The sequence below is a fragment of the Dipodomys spectabilis genome, unplaced genomic scaffold, assembly GCF_019054845.1.
Source record: "Dipodomys spectabilis isolate Male_0828 unplaced genomic scaffold, ASM1905484v1 ptg000366l, whole genome shotgun sequence".
In the NCBI taxonomy this organism is placed as follows: domain Eukaryota; kingdom Metazoa; phylum Chordata; class Mammalia; order Rodentia; family Heteromyidae; genus Dipodomys; species Dipodomys spectabilis.
In genome coordinates, this window is record NW_024871043.1 from 1494155 (window position 1) to 1521545 (window position 27391).

The following is a 27391-nucleotide window of genomic DNA, read 5'->3' on the forward strand; positions in this document are numbered from 1 at the left end:
CCAGCACACACGCGTGCACACACACACACACACACAGGATGGCCACACCCATAACTCAATTCCAGACTGTAGGCTTGGCCCCACCCAGCTCTCTAACACCCAGGCTGGAGATCATCCCATCCTCGTGAAGACAGAATACTTTATTCACTAACACGGGCCACGGGACTGTAGTGATGGGGGTGGGACACGGCTCCCAGGGACCCCGAGTTCCAGAGCAGCCAGGCCGGCCGGCCCCATCCTCTCCCGGGCCCAGGTGCAGGGGCGCGGGAGGAGCCACACGTCCAGGTCGGTGCAGCGCAGTCCCCCCGGGCCGAGGCAGGACCGGGGCGGCTCAGCTGCCCTCGCATTCCGGGCAGCGCTCGGTGGCGGTGGCGGCCGTGGCGCCGACTGGAAGCTTAAAGTCCCGGCCACAACCAACGCAGATGTAGAGGCGACGCCGCATGTGTGCGCGACGGTGGCGGATGAAGTGCGAGCTGAGGCGGAAGCGGCGGCCGCACTCCGCGCACGGGTAGGGCCGCTCGCCGGTGTGCGTGCGCGCGTGCTCCGCCAGATTAGAGCGGTGGCCGAAGCGCCGGCCGCACACGGCGCAGCGGTGCGGCTTCTCGCCCGTGTGCACGCGCCGGTGCTTGGCCAGCGCCGAGCTCTGCGCGAAGCGCGTGCCGCAGTCGGCGCATGCGTACGGCCGCTCGCCCGTGTGCGTGCGCCGGTGGCGCGCCAGGCACGAACTTCCGCCGAAGGCTCGTCCGCAGTCCGGGCACGCGTACGGCTTCTCGCCCGTGTGCACGCGCAGGTGCTGTGCGTAGTTGGAGCTCTGCGCGAAGCGCCGGCCGCAGTCGGCGCATGCGTACGGCTTCTCGCCCGTGTGGCGCCGTCGGTGCTGCCGCAGGTTCGAGGCGGCGGAGAAGCGCTTGTCGCACTCCGGGCACTGGTAGGGCCGCTCGCCCGTGTGCGTGCGGCCGTGTTTGGTCAGCGCTGATTTCTGCGAGAAGCACCGGCCGCACTCGGTGCACGCGAACGGCCGCTCGCCCGTGTGCGTGCGCGCGTGCTTGGCCAGCGTGGAGCGGCGCGCAAAGGCGCGGCCGCAGTCCGGGCACGCGTGGGGGCGCGCGGGGTCGACGGACGGCGCTGGCATCTCGCCCGGGACCTGCGGGGAGAGGAGAGGACATGTCAGCCCTGACCCACAGGCCCCCGGAGCCGGAGACCCGGGTCTCTAGAGCCCGTGGCAACCTCTTTGAGGACACAGCGGTGCCAGCAGGATAGGTAAATGGGGTTGTGTGTCTTCGCTGCATACGGAACACATCACCATGCCTGCTGGCATTCCAGCTATTCGTACTAGTTCAGCAAATACTTATTGGGCAGTTGAAATGTCCCAGAATGTGTCATGGGCACTGAGGATTCAGTACTAAGTAAGAAGACAGCATTTTAACATTTCTTCCTTTCAGGAAGAAAGGATGAGGGATGCTGGAAACTTAAATAGGGTTGTCAAAACACCTTAACGATAGAGTAACATCAGGGGAGAAGAGAAAAATGGAGAGATGGAGGCAGAAGAGTAAATTAGCCACAGTACTGACTGGCTTCTAGTGTAAATTAGATGGGGAGCCAGGTACTAGTGGCTCACACCTGTAATCCCAGCTACTCAGGAGCCTGAGATCCGAGGATCACAATTCAAAGTTAGCTCAAGCAGGAAAATCTGCAGAGACTTATCTCCAATTAACCAGCAAAGAGCTGGAAGTGGAGTTTGGTTCAAGTAGTAGCTCACCAGCCTTGAGCAAAAAAAAAAAAAAAAAAAAATCTAAGGGAGAGTGTGCCCTGACCCTGAGTTCAAGCCCATTATGGGCATGATTAAAGGTGGGGATCTATTAGAAGGGATGAAGAGTTTTGAGCAGGGAAGTGGCTAACTAGATCACCCTTAGATCAACAGGCTCCAAAAGAAACCAGTGGAGAGAAGGTGCAGAAGTAGGGGGTTCCACAAGGTGGCTAGTCAGTGATAAAAGAAGACAGGTGTGGGGAGGAAAGGGATGGTAGGGAAAAACAAAAGAGGGGGTAACAATGCTTTATAGGAAATAGACTCATTACCTTGCTCGTGTAACTGTAACCCCTCTTTACAGTATCATATATATGTATATGTATGTATATATACAACATATATATGTATATGTATACACACACATATATATGACATAGCTTAGATCCAAGAAACCTAAGTGGAAGGTGGAGTTGGTGGGAAGTTGGATTCTGGCTGTGGTTTGTAACAGAAGATTTAATAATAATGGATTCGAAGTGGTATATAAAGAGAATAATGAAAGGTTTTTTTGGGGGGTGGGGTTAGCAACTATTAAAGGAGCTGTCATTTATAGAGATGAAGATGATGGGAAGAGCAGGTTGTGAGGTGAGATCTGTTTGGGGCTTTGTGGACAGTCAATTCTTGACACATCTAGAGCTCAGGACTGTAGATGTTAACTGAGAAGCTGTCAACCTCCAGGTGGTTTTTAAAGCCTTGAGATGAGAGAAGATCACCCAGAGAATGGGCACAGAAAATCTGGGACAGCAAGATAAGCAGCCAGCAACCAAATCTGAGAAGAAGCAAGGACAGTGCCATCCTGGCAGCTGGGCCAGAATGTTTGACCGACTTTTAAGAGTAAGCACCTTTTATTTTTTTAAGCTGTGAAGAAAAGAGCAATGGTTAAAAAAAAAAGAAAACCAACTGGTATTCTGAGGACTAAAATGAAAGTATTTGGAAATGAGCCACTTTCATGAAGCTAACAGTTTTGAGAGATAAAACCAGAAAGAAAGAAAAAGATAGCTTTGTAGGAGGTGGGTAAAAGGAAACATTTTGTATTAACAGCAAATAGGAATGATGAGGCTCTACTTCCTTAGAAAAGGGAATGCTCAGTTGGGAGCAGGCTCACACCAGTAATCCTAGCTACCCAGGAGGCTGAGATCTGAGGATCATGGTTCAAAGCCAGTCTGATTGGGAAAGGGCTCCAGACTCTTACCTCTAATTAACAAGCAGAAAACCAGAAGTGGAGCTGTGGTTCAAAAGAATGCTCAGCCAAGGAAAACTGTAATGAGTATCTAGTGTGGGTCAAGCAATTAAGAGCACTAATTCATAACTGAAGGAAATCTCTGGCATATATTAAGGTCAAGACTGTGTTAGCATCTCTCATATCCAATGTTTTGTTTTTTTTTTAATTTTCCCTTGTGCCAGACCTGGGGCTTGAATCTGGGGTCTGGGCACTTCCCTGAGCTTCTTTTGCTCAAGGCTCGTGCTCTACCACTTGAGCCACAGCTCCACTTCTGGCTTTTCTGAGATAGTTTATTGGCGATAAGAATCTCACCAACTTTCCTGCCCAGGCTGGCTTTGAACAGTGATCCTCAGATCTGTCTCCTGGGCAGCCAGGATTATAGGCATGAGACGCCAGCACCTGGTGTATTCCTGTTGTTATCCTGTTTAAAGATGATGAAACATGGTAAAAGATAATTAACTGCTTTTCTGAAGCTACAGATGGGCAGCTCAAGATCAGAGAGTACCAGGTACCTCTGGCCCATGCTGCTGAGGAGGCTGAGGTCTGACGATCTTGGTTCAAAGCTAGCCTGGGCAGAAGAGTCTATGAGACTCTTATCTCCAATTAACCTCCAAAAATCATAAGTGGAGGTGTGGTTCAAATGGTAAGAATGCCAGCCTTGAGCAAAAAAGCCAAGTGAGAGTTTGAGGGCCTGAGTTCAAGCCCCACTGTCAGCACAAAAAAAGTTGGAAAAAAAAATAACTTTGAATTCAAACTGGGAATCAGAATAAATTGAAAATTTAGCAACTGGTTAATTTTAACCATATACTACTACTACTAATAATAATAATAATAATTCAACAGTCCCTTCACCCATGATTTGACTTTCCTATTTCAGTGCTGTCAAGCATGATCAGAAAATATCAAGTGGAGGGGCTGGGAAGGTGGCTCAGTGGTAGAGCGCTTGCCTTGCATGCATGAGGCCCTAGGTTCGATTCCTCAGCACCACATAAGCAGAAAAAATCGGAAGTGGTGCTGTTGCTCAAGTGGTAGAGCACTAGCCTTGAGCTGAAGAGCTGAGGGACAGTACCCAGGCCCAGAGTTCAGGCCCCACAATAGACAAAAAAAAAGAAAAAAGAAAAAAGAAAAAAAAAATCAAGTGGAAATTCCAGCTCCCCCCCCCCCCCCCCCAAAATCAATCTGTAAGTTTCAAGTAATTTTTATTACAGGATACTGTTATAATTGTTCTATTGTTCTAGTGGTTGTTAATCTCTTTTTTTAATTTATAAATTAAACTTTGGAAGTAGAAATGTGGCTTAAAAGGTACAGTGCCAGTTCCCCTCCCCATTTTTTTTTCTTTTTTTTTTTATGGGGCTTGAACTCTGGGCCTGGGTGTTATCCCTGTGCTCTTTTGTTCAAGGCTACCACTTTGAGCCACAGTGCCATTTTTGGTTTTCTGGTGGTTCATTGGAGATAAGAGTCTCACACAGACTTTCCTGCCTGGGCTGGCTGTGAACCTTGATCCTCACATCTCAGCTTCCTAAGTAGCTAGGATTATAGATGTGAGCTACTAGTGCCCAACTACAGTGGCAATTTTGAGTAAATAAGCCAAATGAGAGAGCAAGGCCTTGAGATCAAGCCCCAATTTTGGCACAGAAAAAGTAATTATAGATATGCAGTTAGGAAAAAAAGCATAGTTAGGAAAAAAGCATAGTATATGTAAAGTTTCAGGGTTTCACTAGGAGGTGTCTTGGAATATATCCATAAGGCAGGGAGGGGACTGCCATTAATGCCACAGTATTAAGCTTTGACAACACGACTCTATGTACATTATTGCACTCACTCTTAGTCAGGTGTTACCTCTTTTTTGGTAGAGAAGCCTGAGACTGAAGGAAGCAAATTTCATAATCGAGGGGCAACCAGGAGACAATGCTTCCCCGAATTGACACCACCAAGCTGGAATAGGCTGGACTCCAAGTCCCTGACTTTCTCCAAGAGAGATTCAAGTTAAAATAAAACTCGATACTTTAAATCAAGAAACTCCCCACTGCAGGGCTGGCAGAGCCTCAGTGCAAGGTCACACTTGGCAGTCTTGGCCTGGTTTTGACATGCAGGGTTTATTCCAACACTTCAGCCATTGTGAAGAGAACTTTTCTCATTACATTGATATTTTTCTGGCCTTTTTTTTTCTTTCCCTTGGCACCCTTCTTTAAGGTGACTTTGGTGCACCCTGGGGACTTCTTATTGACTTCACTGACATGGAAAACAAATAAATTCTTCACATAAGCATGAAGATCAAGATGTATTATACTTATCAACCTATTTGTTGAATAGTAACCCCTGTGTACAACTACTTAAATATCAAAACTTTAATTATTTATGTTTTGTTGGTTTTGGGGCTTGAACTTAGGGACTGGGTGCTGTCCCTGAGCCTCTTTTTCCTCAAGGCTAGTGCTCTACCACTTGAGCCACAGCACCACATCCAGTTATTTTTATTTTTTATTTATTTATTTTTTTATGTCTCTTTGTAGGTCATAGGGCTTGAACTCTGGGCCCAGGCCCTGTCCCTGAGCTCTTCAGCTCAAGGCTAGCACTCTACCACTTGAGCCACAGTGCCACTTCCATTTTTCTGGTGGTTAATTGGAGGTAAGAGTCTCATGGACTTTCCTGCCCAGGCTGGCTTTGAACCTTGATCCTCAGAACTCAGCCTCCTGAGTAGCTAGGATTACAGGTGTGAGCCACCAGCACCCAGCCACTTTCAGTTTTTGAGTGATTAATTGGAGGTAAGAGTCTCGTGAGGACTTTTTTGCCTGGGTTGGCAAAAAAGTAGCTAGAATTATGAGTGTGAGGCACCAGTGCCCAGCTTAATTTAATTTTTTTTTAAAAAAGAAGAATCTTGATTCTTGGTGCTTGAAGAAGAATCTTGGTAAGAAGCTGATTCTAGCTTACTAAGACTCTGGGCTACTCATTTGTTTATCCTGTCTCAAGGTCTTGAGGACATAAGTTCAAAGTTTCCCAATTTGCGGTGGCCACAGTGTAAGATACAAGAACATTCTAGGTCATGTGTGGGAAATTTTCTATCTTCTTATAATCATTATGTGTTTATTTCATGGACATTAGAAAAACCATGGATTACACGAAACTCACAATTTCACCAATATGGTTGTTTAGATGAAGGTAATTTTACTTAACAAAATATTATTAATCCATTTTAAGAGCACTAATAGAATACCGTGAATAAGATAGTACACATGCAACAGAAACTTGACAAATACCACTGCAGGCTATCATTAAAGGCCTGTGGGTGTCTTATATTCTACAACTAGTAGACTTAAAAATTATAATAAATAATATCTGAATTGCAATAACGGGGCACTATAGAGGGAGAATTAAGTACAGTAACAATCCAGGAATAAGAAATGAATAATTTTTGTCTTCTTGCTTAAATTCTTGTAACTATGGTTAACATCCTAGTTGCATCCTTAGCCATTACTTTTCTAATTTACTTGTGTGTATGTATGTGTGCTGGTACTGTACTGGGCACTTTTTTTGTTCAAGGCTGGGACTTTATCACTTGAGCAACAGCTCCATTTCTAGCTTTTTTGGTGGTTAGTGACAAAGTCTCATAGACTTTCCTGCCCAGGATGCCTTCAAACCATGATCCTAGGATCTTAGTCTCCTGAGGAGCTAGTATTACAGGCATGAGCTACCAGTGCCCAGCTTACTTTTCTAATTGTTAATAATTGATTCCATTTTTGAGTATTCACTATGTTCCAGGAACTGTGTGCTAGGTGCTTTTTTTCCTCTTATTTTCCTTTGTTGAAGAGCTTGGGTTGGGAATGTGGCTTAGTGGTAGAGTGCTTGCCTAGCATGCACAAAGCCCTGGGTTCAATTCCTCAGTACCACATACACAGAAAAAGCCAGAAGTGGCACTGTGACTTAAGTGTTAAGAGTGCTAGCCTTGAGCAAAAAGAAGCCCTGGCTCTGAGTTCCAGCCCCAGGACTGGCAAAATAATAAGTAAATAATAAAAGCACACCTTTTTTTTGTAGGCCTGCTGAGGATAAAACCTAGGGCATTGTTCATAGTACATAACCACTCTACTATTGAGCTACATCCATTTCCCACAACAATGGTCTCATTTAAAACTCATTCAAAATTTCCACAAGTACCAGGCACAGTGTCACACACCAGTAACCCCCGCACTTAAAAGTTGAAAGCCAGCCTGAGCTACATAGTGAGAAACTGTCTAAACATGTAATCCTAGCTATTCAGGAGGCTGAGATCTAGGACCAAGGTTCAAAGTGAATCTGGGCAAGAAAGTCCATGAGACTCTTATCTCTAGTTAACTACCATAAAGCCACAAGTAGAGCTCTGGCTCAAGTGTTAAGTGCTAGCCTTGAGCATAAAAGTTCAAGGACAGTGCCCAGGCCCTAAGTTCCAGTCCAGGACTGGCATACACACAAACAGAAAGAAATCACAATCCTTTGTGTTAGCTATCTTGCCCATTTTATAAATGAGGAAATTGAGATAGAAAAAAGTTGGCTGGGAAGGTAGCTCAGTGGTAGAGTGCTTGCCTTGCATGCATGAAGCCCTGGGTTCGATTCCTCAGCACCACATAAGCAGAAAAAGCCGGAAGTGGTACCGTGGCTCAAGTGGTAGAGCGCTAGTCTACAGCTGAAGAGCTGAGGGACAGAGCCCAGGCCTAGAGATCAGGCCCCACAACCGAGAAAAAAAGAAAAAAGTTACCTGGCAAGCCAAGGCTTTAGCGCTACTAAATGGCAAAATCAAGGTCTGAACTGGAGTTCTGTCATTGTCTAGAACACCTATTCTCTTAATGCACAATACAAACATAAAGTCTCCCTTAATAAAGTTTAAGAGGCACCTACCCAGCTTGTCTACTCGCCAGATCCTTCTAATAGTCAAAATCTTCCTTCTTTTTGGTACCAAGTAAAACCTGTCTGGGTACAGTTGTCCACACATGTAATCCCAGCTACTCATAAAACAGATATATAGAAGATTGTGGGTTACAGGCTAGCTAAATAACCTAAAAGGTCGGCGCCAGTGGGTCATACCTGTAATCCTAGCTCCTCAGGAGGCTGAGATCTGAGGATCGTGGTTAAAAGGCAGCCTGTGCAGGAAAAGTCCATGAGACTCTTATCTCCAATAAACCACTCCGAAAACCAGAAGTGGTGTTGTGGCTCAAGTGGTAGAGAGCTAGCCTTGAGCTGAAGAGCTTAGGGACAGCACACAGGCCCAGAGTTCAAGCCCCACAACCAACCAAAAATAAAAAAACAAACGAAAAGTAAAAAGGGCTGACTGCCTAGTTCAAGTGGTAGAGCAGGGTAAACTCTGGATATAGGTCCAGAGTTCAAACACATATTGCCAAAAAATTTTAAACATAGCCGGGTGATGGGAGCTTATCCCTGTAATGCTAGCTGCTCAGAAGCCTGAGATCTGAGGATCACTGTTCAAAGCTAGCCCAGGCAGGAAAGTCCATGAGACTCTTATCTCCAATTAACTACTAAAAAGCCAGAAATGGTGCTGTGGCTCAAAATTGTAAAGCACTAATCTTGAGCACAAAAGCTCAGGGACAGCACCCCAGGCCCTGAGGTCAAGCCCCAGAACTGGCACAAAAAAAAAAAAAAAATTGAAACACACAGACATTCTCTCTCTCTCTCTCCCTCCCCCCCCCCTCTTTCCCCTATTACCCCAACAACTCAGAGACTGAGATCTAAGGACCATGATTTGAGACCCAATCAGACAAATATAAATGACTCTTATCTCCAGTTAACTAGCAAAAAGCTAGACAAGGAAGTGTGAAAGAGACCCTGAATTCAAGCCCCAGCAATGCGCACACGTGCACATACACACACACAGAGAAATGCTCAATCTCAACCCTGCCCCAGATTTATGGACTCAGAATTTCCATTTTCAGCTAACAGTGTGTAATCCAGTAGTAGAGCACTTACCTAGCATGAGCAAGGTCTTAGGTTTGTTCCCCCACATCACAAAAACCAACAAGCAAAATCTTCATTTTTAACAAGATCCTCAAGTGGTTTGAATGCATGTTAAAAATTAAGCAACCTGTTAGTTATGGTAGCAAACATCTTTAACCGAAGCTATTGGGAGACAGACCAGAAGATCCTAAGTTCAAGGCCAGCCTAGACAACATAGTGAGCCACTCCCCCAACACACACACCCCATCTCAAAAAAAGAAGAGGGCTGGGAAGGTGGCTCAGTGGTAGAACGCTTGCCTTGCGTGCCTGAGGCCCTGGGTTCCATTCCTCAGCATTACATAAGCAAAAAGAAAAAAGCCGGAAGTGGTGCTGTGGCTCAAGTGGTAGACCTCTAGCCTTGAGCTGAAGAGCTGAGGGACAGCGCCCAGGCCCAAAGTTCAGGCCCACGGCCGGACCCAAAAAAAAAAAAAAAAGAAGAAAAAAAAAAATGAAGTAAGCTGATCTAAAAAAAAGGAGTGGCTCCTGTGGAAAACAGGTGGAAAAAGTGGAGGGTTTTACAAGCCAAGACCTCATGGGTAAAACCTCAGAGGTGAGAAACAGGTGTGTTTGAAGGTGGGCATGGGACAGATGTAGAGGAGTTAGGAATGAAACTGGAATGATGAGGTCCAATGGTGAAGAGCTTTGAATGCCAGGCTGAAGAGCTGAGAATTCATCATAGGGAAATAAAACCACTCCAAAATTCAAGCCAAGGAGAGAGGTGTGAATGTACACAAATTTTTCCTCTTAGAAAACCTTTTTCTGACCTGGGTACCAGTGGCTCATGCCTATAATCCTAGCTACTCAGGAAGCTGAGATCTGAGGATCATGGTTCAAAGCCAGACTGGGCAGAAAAATCTTCATGAGACTCTTAACTCCAATTAACCCCTCAAAAACTGGAAGTGGAGGCTGGGAAGGTGGCTCAGTGGTAGAGTGCTTGCCTTGCATGCATGAGGCCCTGAGTTCAATTCCTCAGCAGCACATAAGCAGAAAAAGCCAGAAGTAGCACTGTGACTTAAGTGGTAGAGCGCTAACCTTGAGCTGAAGTGGAGCTGTGGCTCAAAGTGGTAGAACACTAGCCTTGAGCAAAAGAGCTCAGGTACAACACTGAGGCCCTGAGTTCAAGCCCACAACCAACAAAATCAAAACACCTTTCTACTCCTTAAAGATAGATTGGAGGGGCTGGGAAGGTGGCTCAGTGGTAGAGCGCTTGCCTTGCATGCCTGAGGCCCTGGGTTCAATTCCTCAGCACCACATAAGAAAAAAGCCAGAAGTGGCGCTGTGGCTCAAGTGGTAGAGCGCTAGCCTTGAGCTGAAGAGCTGAGGGACAGCGCCCAGGCCCAGAGTTCAGGCCCCACAACCAGACCAAAAAAAAAGATAGATTGGAGTTTGAGGCACAGCAAATACTCCAGCCACTATATGCAGTGTAATTAAAGTTTAGCTAACAATCACAGAATTCAGCACAGGAAGGCACATTTGTTTGTTTATTGACAGGTTCTCACTACATAGTCTAGGCTGGTATGCCAGTCTCCCAAATGCTGAGATTACACTTTCCTGCCTGAGAGGTGTAATCTCAAATGCTGAGATTACAGGTGTGTACCTTCAAACTCAGCTGGCAGGCAATTTTGAGGTCACTGTGTGTGTGTGTGTGTGTGTGTGTGTCCTGTGGTCTGAGGTCACTTTGTGTGTGTGTGTGTGTGTGTGTGTGTGTCCTGTGGTCTGAGGTCACTTTGTGTGTGTGTGTCCTGTGGTCTGAACTTAGGGCCTTGTGGGTGCTGTCCCTGAGCTTCTTTTGTTAAGGCTAGCACTCTATCACTTGAGCCACAGCACCATTTTCAGCTTTTTCTTTTTGTTGTTGTTGAGGTTTTTGTTTGTCAGTCGTGGGGCTTGAACTCAGCCTGAGAGCTGTCCCTGAGCTCTTCAGCTCATGGCAAGTGCTCTACCACTTGAGCCACAGCGCCACTTCTGGTTTTCTGTGGTTTATTGGAGATAAGAGTCTCACCAGCTTTCCTGCATGGGCTGGTTTTGAACTGCATACTCAGATCTCAGCCTCCTGAGTAGCTAGGATTATAAGCGTGAGCCACGGGTGCCCAGCTATTTCCAGATTTTTCTAAGTAGCTTATTGGAGATAAGAGTCTCATGGATTTTCCTGCCCAGGCTGGCTTTGAACCATGATCCTCACATTTCAGCCTTCTCAATAGCTAGGATTACAGGTATGAGCCTGGCTTGAGATCACTTGTTTTTACAGAGAGAAATGAGGTTCTGGGAGCCCCATATCCAATTATTGAGCCATCTGCTAAATGTTTGCAATCCTCCATTCTACTTTCTCCTAATCCACTTCTCCAGATGTCATTTCTCAGACTGGCATTTAATGATCTTATACCATTATCTCATTTTACAGATGGGGAAGCTGAGGCAAAGGTGGTACAAGGTAGAGGTAGGATTTGGTGGCTACAGGATACATGATGAAGTCTGGCCAGACATATTGTCTTAGCTTTTTTTTTTTTTTTTGGTCGGTCGTGAGGCTTGAACTCTGGGCCTGGACGCTGTCCCTCAGCTCTTCAGCTCAAGGCTAGTGCTCTACCACTTGAGCTACAGCGCCACTTCCGGTTTTCTGGTGGCTTACTGGAAATAGGAGTCTCACGGTCTCTCCTGCCCGGGCTGGCTTTGAACCGCGATCCTCAGATCTTAGCCTCCTGACTAGCTAGGATTACAGGCGTGAGCCACCAGCGCCCGGCTTTGTCTTAGCTTTTATGCCAAACTGTCCTTCTGCTCCTCAGTGTCAGCCTGTCTAGTTGGGGTTCCCAAATATCCCCTTCTCTCCTTCACTTTTTTTTGTGAGTTGTAGGGCTTGGACTCTGGGCCTGGGCGCTGTCTCTCAGATCTTCAGCTCCAGGCTAGTGCTCTACCACTTTAGCCACAGCGCCACTTCTGGCTTTTTCTGTTTATGTGGTGCTGAGGAATTGAACCCAGGGCCTCATGCATGCAATAGGCAAGCACTCTACCACTGAGCCACCTTCCCAGCCCTCACTTCAGCTTTTGAGCAGGCCACCAACCTTACACTGATGTCCTCCTAGCAACCAGTGAATCTTCTCAACAAACACTCCAACCATGTCCCTCCCCTGATTTAAGACTTCCCATAGGACTACAAGCCATACCCAGTCCATCCTCCTTGCTCCTCTGGCTTACTTCAAGGCCTTTTGTGCTCTGGACCCAAGATGAGTGCACCTGCTCCAGACCTTTACTATTAGAATATCCTCCTCCTGGAGTGACTTCCCTCTCTCCTCATCATCTGTCAGCCCTCCTAAGCCTGTGTTGGGCCCATGTCAGCACACTATTGCTTCCCCACTGACTGGAGTGTGTGTAGACATCCAAATAGGCTTCTTTGTTCATCTCCAGATCTCAGGGTTCAGCCTCAAATAAATATGGATTTTTCTGGGCCCAGTGGCTCATATCTATAATCCTAGCTACTCAGGAGGCTGAGATCTGAGGATATGGGTTCAAAGCAGAAAAGTCCATGAGACTCTTATCTCCAGTAAACCAGAAAAAAGCCAGGTTGGAGCTGTGCCTCAAGTTGCAGAATGCTAGACTTGAGGGAAAAAGCTAAGGGACAGTGCAAAAGTCCTAAACTCAAGTCCCAGTACTGTCAGGGGGGGAAAAAAGGAAGGAGGGGAGAGGAGGCTAGAAAAATATCTAGAGGATGACAGCCCAAGGCCCTTAAGTTTAGGAATAATATTAATAATAATGACTGTTTACATAATGCTTCTGTGCCAGACACAGTTCTAACTTTTTGTTTGTTTGTTTTTTTGGGGGGGTCAGTCCTTGGGCTTGAACTCAGGGCCTGGGCGCCTGTCCCTGAGCTCTGAGATGGAGCTGATAGCCCACCCTAAGCTCTAGAGCCTGTAAACTTAGAATATCTGTCTAAGTCAAAGGAGATCAGAAGGCCCATTGGGGCAGAAGAGGCATGCTGGGAGAAACTAATGGGCCAAGTCCGGGGAGGAAGGGGAGATGGGAGCAGAGCTACTTAGCCATTTAGACTAAACAGACCTAAGCAGCCAGCCCTCTTCCTTTTAGGACTCAACATGGCCATTAGGGGGCAGCAAACGTTTCTTAGGAACTGGGCCTTAAAACCTCCAGAGCAAGAGCCCCCTCCAGCCGAGTAAGAGCTACTCAGACTAGGGGTAGCCAGAATCTCATGCAGCTCTGGGAAGTAGAAACCTACTTGGTGGCAATTAAGGTCATAAATGGGGAACTCCAACTCATTATGATATGATATCCTGAAAACCTTCAGCTACCCTCAGGACAGAATCCAGATTCCCTGTGAGCCTCCCAACCAAACCCTTACCATTCAACGGCCTGAGCCAGCCACTTGCCCTTCCAATTCCACCAGGTCCTTTGCCTGTGGCTGGTCCACTTCATCCCTCAGATTCCTACTGACCTCAGATACCAACTTTGAGACCCTAGGTCAGTGACCAAATTATCCTGGGCCTCAGTTTCCTCACTTGTAAAATGGAATGAACACTACCTACATCATAGAATAGAGGGTTTATAATTGTCTGGCACACAGGAAACTATGCAAGAGTTACGTACTGTTACTGTGGCCTAGCCTGACCTCCCCCACTCCGAAGTCTGAACTAAGTCATCTCTGGGTTTTACCGCCTCCATGTTCCTGCACCCATCACACAGACTTGTGATTGTCTGTTTGACACCCAGCTCTATGGAGAGCAAAGGGGAAGTGCTTTGTCCCAAGCACCCAGCACAGAGTCTGGCACACAGCAGGCCAGACATCTGTGTGAGGGAAGCTAGAATGAAGGGCAGAATGAGTAAACCTTTAGATTCTAGGTGGGAGATGAGAGCCAGATCCCGGGCTTCCATCTGAGGAAAGCTGAGCGTAGACCTCAGGATTGTGGGTGGCGGGCCCCAGGGTGTTTATGTGATGCTTACCTCCTTGTTGTCCACAGGGATCTTGAGTTTCACCACCTCATACTTCTCCTCACCTTCCTCCTCCTCACCCTTCACCAGCAGCACCATCTCCTCTTGCATTTCTTCCTCCTCCTCCTCCTCTGCCTGCTGTTCTCCAGGCATCTTGGTGATCTGAGGCATGGAGCTGGATCAGAAGCTCAGGACCCGGCCCCTCCCCCCTGCCCCTTCCCATGGCCCTGACCCAGACTAGGCGGTGCAGCGGCGGCTTCTCCAGCCCTGGCCTGGCCTCCGAGTCTGGCCCTCTCTCATCCACCCAAGCCCCATGCTCCGTCGCAGCCCAGGGGCCAGCCTAGGACATATCCATTCACCCCCACTCATCCCGGCATTCAAGGCCCTGAACAGTTCGAATCCCCAGCCCTCGCTAGTCGCTACCCTCCCCGCGCTGAGTCACTCCCCGGAGCCTGGGTCAGCGACCTGGAGCGAGCCCTGCGGGACGGGCTGGAGGCAGGATGGGGCGGCGACCCAGGGGAGGACTGCGCACTCACCAGCCCAAGGTTCGGCGCTCGCGCTGCCCCAGGCCTGGGCGCGGGGCGGTTCGCTACTCCGTGAGGCCGCGGCTCCGGGGACGGGGCGGGGGCGGGGCCGCGGAGGCGACCGCTCATTGGTCCGATGGCATGGCCACGCCCCTAGGGGAGGAGCCCAGATGACCCAGACATTAGGCCCTATCCGCCTGGGGAGGCCCAGAGCCCAGCCCCTGCGCTTACCGAGAGACCCTCTACACCCTAACTCTTAAGGATCGGAAAGCTTCCCTTGCCCAGCTTTCGAGGTGCCCGCAGCCGCGGTCGAGTCAGCTGCGAGGTCTACTCCGCGGCCAAGCTCGTCTGCTCCGCCCGAAATAGGCCACGTGCGCTCCCGCCCCGGCTAGGGCCTCTCGCTGGCGCCCCGCCTGGAGGGCGGACCCTGTTGCCTCCTCACCTTTTACCTCGTCCATACCTTTTCCCCCCCTCCTGTTTCTTGCTTCCTTTCGTACTCTGCCCGATCTTCCGGCCTCTAGGATGTCTTCTTGCTTCTTTGAATTTATACCGCCCAAATCAACAGAAGCCCAAGCTCTTCTTGTTGTTTATTGTGTGGTAAACTTACTTTGCGCCGGTTAGGCCCAGCATTTACACACTTGGTCTCATTTGATGTGCACCACGGGGAGATGGCCCATTTTACAGATGAGCTAAATGAAGTTCAGGGAAGTAAACTCATTTGCCTAAGTTGTGACTTGTACCCTAGCTAGAAAATTAGCCCAAACCCAGACCACCAAAGTTTGGCCCTCAGAATAATGTGGGGGGGGGGGGGGGCCTGAGATCTGAGATTCAAAGCCAACCTAGGACAGGAATATCTGAGATACTTTTATCTCCAATTAGTCAACAAAAAAGCTGGAAGTGGGGCTGTAGCACAAGTAGTAGAGCTCAGTCTTGAGTGAAAAAACTAAAGGACAGTGTCCAGGCCCTGGACACTGGTCGTGGGGCCTAAACTCTGGGCCTGGGCGCTGTCCCTCAGCTCTTCAGCTCAAGGCTAGCGCCCTACCACTTGAGCCACAGCACCACTTCTGGCTTTTTTAAATTTTTGCTTACATGGTGCTGGGGAATTGAACCCAGGGCCTCATACATGCAAAGCAAGCACTCTACCACTGAGCCACCTTCCCAGCCCAAAACTGGAGAAATCTTTTAAATATACACATAGTTTCAAAACAGTGGATAAATCTTTTATAAACTGTAACATTTAGAAATTGGGGTATGGGGCCTGGGAATGTGGCTTAGTTGTAAAGTGCTTGCTTAGCATGCATGACACCCTGGGTTTGATTCCTCAGTACCATATACACAGAAAAAGCCAGAAGTGGCTCTGTGGCTCAAGTGGTAGAGCAAAAGAAATTCAGGGACAATGCCCAGGCCCTGAGTTTAAGCCCCACGACAGGGAGGAAGGGAGGAAGGAAGGAAGGGAGGAAGAAAGGAAGGGAGGAAGAAAGGAAGGGAGGAAGAAAGGAAGGAAGGAAGAAAGGAAGGGAGGAAGAAAGGAAGGAAGGAAGGAAAATGGTGTATGGAGCTGGGTGCTGGCCGCTCACTCCTGTCATCCTAGCTATTCAGGAGTCTGAGATTTGAGGATCACAGTTTGAAGCCAGCTTGGGCAGGAAAGTCTGTGAGACCCTTATCTTGAATTAACCTCCAAAAATTGGGAAATTCAGCTGTAGCTCAAGTGATAGAACACTAGCCTTGAGCAAAAAAGCTCAGGGCCAGTGCCCAAGTCCTGAGTTCTGGCCCCAGGACTGAAAAGAAAAAGAAATTGGGATATGGAGCTATGGATATAGCTCACTGGAAGAGCACTTGCCTAGCCATTCAATGGGGGGAGGAGAGGAGAAAAGAGAAAAATTGGGTTATTATATATAGAAATCTGTTCTCAATTCTCTTGAACAAGCTGATGCTTATTTCCCCATTTTATGAATGGGGCAACCAAGATATTGAGAAAGGACAAATAAATGAGAAAAAATACATTGTCTACAATCTGTATATTGTCTCTTTACAATAGCCCTTTGGGAATCAATATCTCCATTTGACAAATGAGACCATTCAACCTTGTAGACATAAAGTAATTTGCTCAAAGTCTCACAGCTGGTAAGAAGTGGATTCTAAGCTCCTGTTCTTCTATTGCATAAAATGCTCTCTTGGGAACAAAGTTACACAGGAAACCAGTGACAGAGCGAGGACTCAAATCTGAGTCTCTGTCTGCAGAATCCAAGGCATAATTTGTTTGGTTGGATTACATCTGCTTAAATTTTATCACTGGCTCAGCATTGAGAAAAGGACAAATGACTAGATATTTACACACAAGATCCCCCAAAACCATTTTGATTGTGTTTCTTCTCTAATCCCACTATGTGCCAGATACCATTCTAGGTATTGGGGGTGTCACAGGGAACAACAATAACAACAAATCTTGGCATCTGTGATACTTCTAAGAACAGGAAAAATGTAAACAAGTGGCTGGAATATAACAGGTAACAATGAAGCCCTAGCTTGTGTTCCATCCCAAGCACTGAAAAAAAAAAAAAGTAAGCAAATAAACAGAATAATTTAATAAGGAAACCAGAAGCCAGTAGCTTACCCCTGTAATCCTAGCTACTCAGGAGGCTGTAATCTAAAGATTGAGGTTCAAAGCCAGCCCCAGGCAGGAAAGTCTATGAGGCTCTGATCTTCTCAACTAAACTACCAAAAAAAAAAAAAGAAAAGCTGGAAGTGGAGTTGTGGCTCAAGCTAAATGACAGCACCCAGACCTGAATTCAAGGCCCAGAATTGGCACACATCAACACAAAAAAATCAATATACTGATCTGGGAGTGTAGCACAGTAGTAGAACATGTGCTTAACATAAGCAAGAACCTGGCTTCTATCCTTAGCAGCACAAAAGTTTCCTTTTTCTTTTTCTTTTTTTAAAGGCATTATGAATCACTTATGTACATACAAAAAAGGACACTGGGTGACCTGGCAGAACACGAAGCCATTGAACAACTCCTTGAAAGGAGCAGGCACTGGTACCTCCCTAAACGAGTGAAGGACCTTGGAAAGCAAGCCAGAGGGAGTTTGTCAGATTGGTAAGGAAATTATGGGATTGTAAACTCTTGTAGAGTCTCACAGACTTTCCTGTCCCAGCTGGCTTCAAACTGTGATCCTCAGATCTCAGCCTCCTGAGGAGCTAGGATTACAGTCCGTGAGCCACTGGTGCCCGGCTGTGTTATTTTCAAGATAGGGTCTTGCTCTATGCCTGAACAATCTGGACCATGATCCTCCTACTTGTGCTTCTCTGTGCCACTGGGGATAACAGGCATAGGCCACCCATTGGTTGAAATGAAGAGCACACTTTTATCAGACTGGTTTTAAAGGTTGATCCTAGGATGATGCATACTTTCTTCTTTTTCTTTTTTTTTCTTAGTCATGGGGCTTGAACTCAGGGCCTGGATGCTGTGTCTCAGCTTCTGCCCTCACGTCTAGTGCGCTACCACTTTGAGCCACAGTGCCACTTCTGGTGTTTAATTGGAGGTGAGTCTCACAGACTCTCCTGCCCAGGCTGGCTGTGAACCTGGATCCTCAGATCTCAGTCTCCTGAGTAGCTAGGATTACAGGTGTGAGCCACTAGTACCTGGTTTGGTTCCACCTAAAACACCATCTCCCATGCTTTATCTCTTTTTTATTTTGTTTGGTGCACATATTGAGGCTTGAACCCATAGCCCTAGTTTTCTCGCTGGGTTTGCTTGGTCATAGCTGGCACTCTACCTCATGAGCTATGCCTCCAATCTGTCATTTTATTGGTTAATTAAGAGACAGTCTTGTGGATTTTTTTTCCCTGCCAGGGCTGGCTTCAAACCAACAGGAGGTATCAGTCTCCTGAGTAGCTTGAATTACAAGGAGTGCTAGAAATTCTATTTTTGAAGGGTCAGGAGGGTAGGATTGCTCTGTTCTCTAAAATAGCCCCAAACTCCTGTATTCAATGGATCTTACTGCCTCTGCCTCCCAAGTAGCTTGCACTACATGTATATACCGCTAGCCTGACTTCTTGGAAACTGCCTCAGAAACTGTGTGCTTGGTATCAAGCCCATGGTACACGCTGAGTCAAAGATGGGTCTGAATGACATAGCCAGACCCTTTCTTAGAAAAATAAAATAAAAACAGGGCTGGAGGTGTGGCTTAAGTAATAGAGGGCCTAGCAATCCTGAAGTCCTGAATTCAAACCCTAGTATGTTAAGAGAGGAGAGAGAGAGAGAGGGAGAGAGGGAGAGAGAGAGAGAGAGATAGAGAACAAGGAAAAAAGGAAGAGGCTAGCAAGCAGGCATATAGCTAAAAGTATACAAGTGGTAAGCTAAGGAGTTAGGCTTATCAGAGAGGGAGCAGGGAAAGGGAGAGACAGTAAGCATTTATATGCCTAAGCAGTATGGCCATATGTAATTTTACAGCGTTCACCAAGGTCAACTTGGAAGCAAGTCAGGAAAACAGCCAGAACCATCTTCTCAAAAACCCCCTAAGGGCCCCATTCAGACTAGCTCTGCCTGTGCAGTTACAGGCAAAAGTTCAAGACAACCAGTCTTGAGCACAAAGTTCCAGTCTCCAAGGGGTACACAACTTAACAGGGGTGGGCAGATGGGGAGGAAAGGCACTGTAGCAAGCTTTGATTTGTTTCTAGGGAAGCCAGTGGGAGGCTGCGATCTCTGGGGAATTTCTATTCAGGACTACTCCCCCAGGACCATTAGCCTGGGACAAGCAAAATTGCAAGCTATCAAGTACTTTAGCATTGCTTCAGCTGGCCAGATGTGCCCTGGTGTTTTTGTTCCTGGCCTATGAGGTCAATTATTCTTGCCCTTCCCCCTTCCCTCTCCGAGGGCCCTGGCACAGGGAACTGTGGTTACTTTCTGCAAGGGATGACATTCTTTTTGCCTCTCTTTGGGCTGTGCAATCTGGTTGTTTTCTGCTACAGAAAAAAGAGCCTAAGGGAGGTGGGTTTCTCTGCATCCTTGTCTTGAGTGTCTGGACCTAAAGGACTGGAAACATTCCAGCCAGCTCCAGCAAGTTTTCCCTCCCTTTGCTGAGACACACAATTATCCTTTTAAGGGTAGTGCTTGATCCAGGCTTTGGCCTATGATAGCCAATCCTTAACCTGGGTCAGCAGTTGGTAGACTTGGTATTTGTGTGTCAGTATTGGGGTTTGAACTCAGGGCCTGTGTACTATCCCTTAATTTTTTCATTCAAGGCTGGCACTGTACCACTTGAGCCACAATTTCAATTCTGGTTTTTTGAAAGCTAATTGGAGATAAAAAGGTCTCACAAATGTTTTGCCTGAGCTGGCTTCAAACCAAACCTCCATCCTCAGATCTCAGCCTCCTGAGAAGCTAGGATTACAGGCATGAGCCACTGACACCTAGCTCTGGCAGCCTTTATAGACCAGATACTGGAGTTCCAAAGTGGCTGACTATGCCAAGACAGCCTCTAAAGGACACAGAGAGCAAGGGATCCACATCTCCTTAAGGGCTTTGCCTGTGGTAGTACATTTACACCATTTTAATTGTCACAGGACAGCATGTTAAGAACATATACACACATCACACACACACACCTACAACAGAGTCCGAGCCTCAGGCAAGGAAGTTTATTAGGAGACACATGGAAATGTGGCTGTCTGGCCTTGGAGTTTTTCTGGCATCTCCTGACCTCAGTCCCAGTGAAGTCCCCAACCCAGCCTGCTGACCTCTGGGTATGGCATGGCACCCAAACTGGATGCCACTAATGGCCTAGCTCTCTGTCTGTCTATTCCTCTACAGTCCAGTTGTCATGGCAGTCTAGGGCACATAGATCCGAGCTGCATCCAAATCTGCCCCTTTCTGGCTAAGATTGTGTTTGGTAGCCCCAATTAGAGGTGAGGACCACTTACCACACAGTTAACTTTCCCCATGAAGGTGATCAGAATGCTCCACCTCATTCTTTTTTTTGGGGTGCCAGTCCTGGGCCTTCAACTTAAGGCCTGGGTGCTATTTTTAAACTCTTTTTTGCTCAAGGGCTTAGTGCTCTACTAAAGACATAGCTCTATTTCTGGCTTTTGGCGATTAATTGGAGATAAGAGTCTCACAGACTTTCCTGCCCCGGCTGGCTTTGAACCTTGATCTTCAGATCAAGGTTTAAGTCTCTTGAGTAGCTAGGATTATAGGTATAGGTGTGAGCCACTGCACCCGGCTTTTATCTCATTCTTAATTCCTAGCCTTCATTTCCAGAAGTCTCATTGCTATCACTCAGAAAGCACAGGGCAAGGCTGAGAAAAGTAAATTCTGAACAGACAAGAAGCAGCCAAACTTTAGGATTTCTTTCTTTTTTTTTTTTTTTTGTCGGTTGTGGGGCCTGAACTCTGGGCCTGGGCGCTGTCCCTCAGCTCTTCAGCTCAAGGCTAGCGCTCTACCACTTGAGCCACAGTGCCACTTCCGGCTGTTTTCTGCTTATGTGGTGCTGAGGAATCGAACCCAGGGCCTCATGCATGCAAGGCAAGCACTCTGCCACTGAGCCACCTTCCCAGCCCTTTCTTCTTTTTTTTTTTTTCTTGGAGGTACTAGTGTTTGAAATCAGAACTTCCTTTTCACTAGGCAGGATCACACTGCTTGAGCCATATTCCAGCCCTTTTTGTTTTATTTTTGAAATAAGACTCTCCTGGGGTTGACCTGGACTTTCATCTTCCTATTTATGCTGTGATGACAAGCACCCACCATCATACCCAGCTATAGGTTGAGATGGAGTCTCCAGAACTTTCCACTCCCACTTGCTGCAATCACTGGTGTAAACCACTAGTTCCTTGCAAACTTAGGGTTAGGAGTCTATAGATCTTAATCCATTTCTAAATTTCCCAAGTATTTAATGAGCGCCTGTATGTGAGGCGAGATTCTAGAATCGGGGAGTACAGGCCATACTGGCAAGGTCCTAACACCTTGCCAGGACAATTTCCTGAGTATCAAAACACAATTATGGTCTCCGATCTCTATTTCTACCTACCCACTCCTTTCTCCCACTGCTCCCTCCCACCACCTCCCATGCCCTTCTCTTCTGCTTCAGCAGCAGATTCCCCTCCCTTTGGTTTGCTGGCTCTCCACCCTCTCCTGGACCCCATCATTCCAGTCCTGTTGGTGATTCTTCCTTGAGAGGCCTTGTCTGAACATCCACTATGCCAAAGGGTCTCAAGGCCAGGTGCCCCCGCTGGTGCTTGATGCGAGCCGAGCTGTCACCAAAACCTTTGCCACACTCTGCACACTTGTATGGCTTCTCTCCAGTGTGGGTGCGCCTGTGTTTGACGAGATCTGAGCTTCGGGGGAATTCTTTCCCACAGAAGCCACACACATGGGGCTGGCTGGGTCCAGAGGGTTGGGCCCGAACTCGGGGTCGTGGAGTCGTGGGTGCTGGGCCAGGTGGGTTATGGGGCCGCAGGAGAGTAGATGGTGGTGGTGGTGGCCGGGCACGTTCACCACGATGGGTGCGGAGGTGCTTAACTCGGGCTGAGCTATCAGCAAAACCTTTGCCACATTCAGGACAGAGGTAAGGTTTCTCTCCTGTGTGCACACGATGGTGTTTTACCAGGTCAGAGCTTCGGCGGAAGCCCTTGCCACACTCAGGACATTTGTGGGGCTTGTCACCTGCCAGTGGTGGGGGTGGCTCCCCAGCCTGGGGGCCTCCGGGCTCTGGCTCGAAGCCAGGCAAGCCAAAAGGCCCATCACCCGAGTGCGAAGGGCTTCTGGGTGTCAGGGAGGGGCTGGTGCCAAGAGGTGGTGGAGGTGGGCTGGAGATCAACGGGGCTACAGGGTAGCCTGCAAAACCGAAGTCTTGGGGTTCCATGTGTGTCAGACGATGGCGAAGCAGGGTAGAGCTGAGGCTGAAGGTTCGGTCACATTCCGGGCAGGCGTGGGGTCTCTCGCCACTATGGGTACGGAGATGCTTAACCCGGGCTGAACTGTCAGCAAAGCCCTTGCCACACTCAGGGCACAGGTAAGGCTTCTCACCTGTGTGCACCCGCAGGTGCTTTACTAGGTCGGAGCCTCGAGCAAATTCCTTCCCACACACATCACAGCCAAAAGGCTTGGGTCCCAGGTGACTGCGCTGGTGGCTCAGGAGGCTGCAGCTGAGTATAAACCTCTTGCCACAATCAGTGCAGGTATAAGGCTTGTCCTGTGCCTTGGGTCCCTGGGCAGCAGTGGGGGTGGCCCGGGATGGCTGTTGTCGAGGTACCACCGGCCTGGGGGGCTGCTCCCCTCGGTGTGTCCGCTGGTGCTTTATGCGGGCAGAACTATCGCCGAAGCCCTTCCCACAGATGCCACACTTGTAAGGTTTCTCACCCGTGTGTGTCCGCTGGTGCTTCACCAGATCAGAACTCTGCCGGAAGCTCTTGCCACATTCCCCACAAATAGTGGGGCGCTCACCAGCCGGGATCCGGGGTCGAGGGATCTTTGGGGGACCCTGGGTCTGTGGCCGAGCCCTGTAGGGCTTCTCACCACTGTGAGTTCGCTGGTGTTTGATGCGAGCTGAGCTATCGCCAAAGCCCTTGCCACACACCCCACATTTGTAGGGCTTCTCCCCGGTGTGGGTCCGCTGGTGTTTCACCAGGTCCGACATCTGCCGAAAGCTCTTGCCACACTCGCCACACACTGCTGTCCGATCACCACTCCCCTGGCCCCAGCGTGGTTCTCCCAAGACTCGGGGAGCTCTGTCCCGAGGCTGAGGCTTCCCTAACCCCTCTTTGTGGACCCATAAGTCATCCCAGGTCTGGATACCTTCAGGTTTTAGAGACACAGTTCCGACCTCATGAGCTGGGGCCAAATCTTCCTCTTCTTTGAATCCCAAGTCATCTTCTTCCTGTAGTTCAAACTCATCAGGCTGAGAAACCTCCACATTCTCACTCCCTAAAGCTGGGAAAGAAAGGAGTTGCACACCTCAGCACTTGATCATTGAGCTGTATACTCGGAGCCCACCAGATCTTATCTTTGATATCAACCTCCATAAAAAGGCTCTTTTGTGTGTGTGTGTGTGTGTGTGTGTACAGATCCTGGGCCTTGAACTCAAGGCACTGTCTAAGCTTTTGTGCTCAAAGCTAACATTCTACCACTTGAGCCACAGCTCCACTTTTGGCTTTTTGGGTGTTTAAATGAAGATAAAAATCTCATGGTCTTTCTTGCTTGGGCTGGCTTTGAACCTTGGTCCTCAGATCTCAGTTTTTTGTTGTTTTTTTTTGGGGGGGTCCGGTCCTGGGGCCTGAACTCTGGGCCTGGGCGCTGTCCCTCAGCTCTTTAGCTCAAGGCTAGCGCTCTACCACTTGAGCCATATCACCACTTCCAGCTTTTTTCTTCTTGCTTATGTGGTGCTGAGGAATCGAACCCAGGGCCTCATGCATGCAAGGCAAGCACTCTACCACTGAGCCACCTTCCCAGCCCAGATCTCAGTTTCTTGAGTAGCTAGGATTACAAGTGTAAGCCACTGGTGCCTGGTTATAAGACTTCTTTTGACAATGGCTTTGTCTCAAGGATTTCTCCTCTAAGCTTGTCAAGCACTTATTATCTATGCATTTCAGTAATAATGGTGATACCTATTTACCATATCCTTAATATATGCCAATCTCGCAGAACTAAGAAAAGGCCTAGAGCATGGCTCCAGTGTAGCCATCTTTTTTTCCTTCTTGTGCTGGGACTGGAACTCAAGGCCTGGATGCTGTTTTTGAGCTTTTTCACTGGAGTTCTACCACTTGAGCCACCTCTACTTCCTGCTTTTGGGTGGTTAATCAGGTATAAGAGTCTTAATGGACTTCCCTATCCAGCTGACTTTGATCCTCAATCCTCAGATCTCAGACCAGTGAACAGCTAGGATTATAGGGGTGAGCCACCAGTGCCCGGCCTGCCTAGCAATCTTAAAAGCCCTGAGTTCACACTCCAAAAATAAATATGTATCAATCACTAAGTTATGTGGAACCCCCAAAATCCTAAGATCGTATTACCATTGTAATTACTCTTATAGGCCAGACTCCGGTGCCTCACTCCTGTGGCTCATGCCTGTAATCCTAGCTACTCAGGAGGCTGAGATCTGAGGACTTCAGTTCAAAGCCAGCCCAGGCAGGAAAGTCCCTGAGACTCTTATCTCCAATAAACCACTAGAAAACCGGAGGTGGTGCTGTGGCTCAAGCAGTAGAACGCTCGCCTAGAGTTGAAGAGTGCAGGGACAGCACCCAAGCCCAGAGTTCAAGCCCCATGACCAACAACAACAACAACAACAAAAATTACTCTTATAATCATAGAGATGCTGAGAACTTAGGATTTTCTGTAGTTTGTTTGTATTTTGTGCTGGTCTTGGAGCTTAAACTTAGGGCCTGGGTGCTGTCCCTGAGCTTTTTTGCTTAAAGCTAGCACTCTACCACTTAAGCCACAGCTCCACTTCTACCTTTTTGGTGGTAAACTAGGAGAAGAGAGTCTCATAGATTTTACTGCTCTGGCTGGCTTCAAACCTCAATCCTCAGATCTCAGCCTCCTGTGGAGCTAGGATTACAGGCTTGAGCGCACCAGTGTCCCACTCAAAGCCAGATTTTTTAATTTAAGTCTGACACCCAAGCCTGTGTTACCTATTACGCTATGTCTCTGTTTTGAAACCTGGTATGTGTTCTATTTGTATCTTGACGTATTACCCGGGTTTGTAATTTATTTCTTCACTCATCCTATGTATGACTGTGGGTACCCACAGCCATCCCTCAAGATGTTTAGGAGTGGTAGGAGCGGTAAAATAAAGTACCAATCATTATAGCTCGATTCAGAGAGAGGAGAAAGGAGACAGGGACAGACATTTGCATTGGAACAGAGAAGATCCTGGAGAGGCAGGGCAGATAAAGCTAGAGATGGATGTCAGGACTAGTCTGAGCATGCAAGATCTGGACTAAACAGAAGCTAAGAAAGGCTTTCAATTAGTAGAGGAGAGCTAAGGAAGGCTTGAAAACGCAGAGACAGGATTAGATCTGGGACGTAGATCAATCCGGCTGCAGGAAAGCATCACTGGAGAGAAAAGGTCGAGGGGGAAGGTTGACTGCAATTGCTCGGCTGAGACAGAACGAGACCTGAAGTAGGGCAGAGACCGAGAGCGTGGTGTAGACTGTGGGGGAGGGGTGCGATTCCGGAGCAGATGCCCCTTCCGGCCTGGCACACAGTAGGTGTTCATTAACGCTGGCTTCCTCCCTCGGAGCGCGCTCCCCTCCCCCTCCGCCCCGGGAGGCACAGCTCCCCCCGATCTCAGTGGGCCAGAGCCCCAGGACCGGAGCCCCCACCCAGCCATGCCCTGTCAGTGGGGGTCCTCACCTGCACCGGCGCCTCTCGGCAGCTCCCTCTCCTCCGGGCTCCGCAGGTTCGGACCCCAGGGCTCCACGGCGCGCTCCATCGCGCGGCACGCCGCCCTGGGCAAAGGGACAGACACCAGCCCCAGCGGTCACGCAGCCATGTGCGGCCCGCGGCGCCCTGCCGCCGCCCTCTGCCGGCCGAGGCGGGCACCGGGGCCCCGGCGCGGGGCGCGGCTCCCGGGGACCCCCGCCGGCCTCCCCTGCACCTGCTGCTCCCCGTCGCACGCGCGCCCGGCCACCGCGTCCTTGCCTCCCAGCGGGATGCGGGTTACCGGAGCTCCCCGGCGCCCCGCGACACGGGCTCCGCGCCCAAGCCGGAGGGGGGCTCGGCCCCCAGGCGTCCCGGGGCGGCCGCGGGGAGCGGAAGCCAGCGCGGGGCGCGCCGAGCCGCTCTAGGACCCGGGAGGAGCCGCGCGCCCGCGGGCGCCGCCCGGTCGGCGGGGCTCGGTGGCTGGCGGGCGGCTCCGAGCCGGGGACGGCGGCCCGAACTCGGTGGTTTTAACCGTGTGCTTCCTGGGCTGCTGCGGGGCGCCGGGGGCCGAGGCTGCTTCTTCCTGATCGTCGCCGGGTCCCGGCGTCACCCGCGCCCACCTCCGGGGCGGGTGGGCAGCGCCACCAGCCACGCTGGCCCGGGAGAGACAAAGAGGGATCCGGAGCCGGACCCGGGGAAAGGGGTGGGGGAGAGACCGAGGCAGACAAAGGGCGGCGGGGACCCCAGACGGGGCGGGGCGGGGCGCCGAGTCTCGGGAAACAAAGCCCGGCTGGCCCGGAGGCCGGCGGCCCGGGAGGGGCGGGGGCTGGGCTGGGGGGGGGGGGGGGAGGACCGGGACAGGAGAGGGGCTGGGGGGGGGTCCCCAGGTAAATGCTGGGGGGTGAGGCCGGCTGATGGAATAGGGGGAGAAGCGGAGAGAGAGAGAGGCCCCTTCCTCTTCCTGAAGACCCTGGAAAGCCGAGTCAGCAACGCCCCTGACGACCCAGGAGCAGATCGGTGCCCGGGGAGGGGCGCCTCTCCCTTGGGGTGAGGTGAACAGGGCCCCAACCAGGTGCCAGATCCGCTGAGACGTGCCCACAAAGGTTGTAAGAGGGAAATCCCAAGAGCATTGCATAAGGCTACAGATTTCCGGACCCCCTTCTCATCCTCAGGCTGAGAAGTCTGTCTCCTCCCCCTCCTGCCCTTCCTCCTCCTCTTCCTCCCCTCCCCCCCCCCAGCAGGTGGACAGGAGTCCTAGATGGGGAGCTTAGATGACCTGCTATTAGCGTTCCCCAGCTGACCTCGCACTTTACTCTCACTTTTGAATAAACTTTGCCTCTGCTCTCACTTTTCCTGCCTCCTAATTTGTTATTTATTGGGAGAGAAAATAAAAGAAAAGAAAAGAACCCAAGACCACTATGTGCTGTCAGAATCACATTTGTAGCCTCCACCGAGACCCTGAAGCTGCGACTCAACAGAAGTCAGAGGCCTGAGTTAAAGAGGATGCAATGCTCAGGCAGAGACAATGCACCAAGGTTGACAGTGGAGGGGGGAAAAATGGCCTCTGGAGACAAAGA

At 49.3% G+C, this 27391-nt stretch overlaps 2 protein-coding genes across 2 annotated transcripts; both read right to left on the reverse strand.

Annotated features, from left to right (window-relative positions):
* Positions 1-119: 119 nt before the first annotated feature.
* On the reverse strand, positions 120-14822 carry Znf771 (zinc finger protein 771). The gene is made up of 3 exons (XM_042666873.1): positions 14468-14822; positions 13944-14093; positions 120-1144 (listed from the first exon to the last, which is right to left on the reverse strand). The coding sequence occupies exons 1-3, from the start codon at positions 14582-14584 to the stop codon at positions 332-334; spliced, it is 1080 nt and encodes a 359-aa protein (XP_042522807.1). The 5' UTR covers positions 14585-14822; the 3' UTR covers positions 120-331.
* A 6219-nt stretch (positions 14823-21041) lies between these two features.
* On the reverse strand, positions 21042-25958 carry Znf48 (zinc finger protein 48). Its single transcript, XM_042666686.1, has 2 exons — positions 25806-25958; positions 21042-23384 (listed from the first exon to the last, which is right to left on the reverse strand). Exons 1-2 carry the CDS (start codon positions 25882-25884, stop codon positions 21598-21600), a joined length of 1866 nt encoding a protein of 621 aa, XP_042522620.1. The 5' UTR covers positions 25885-25958; the 3' UTR covers positions 21042-21597.
* Positions 25959-27391: the final 1433 nt, after the last annotated feature.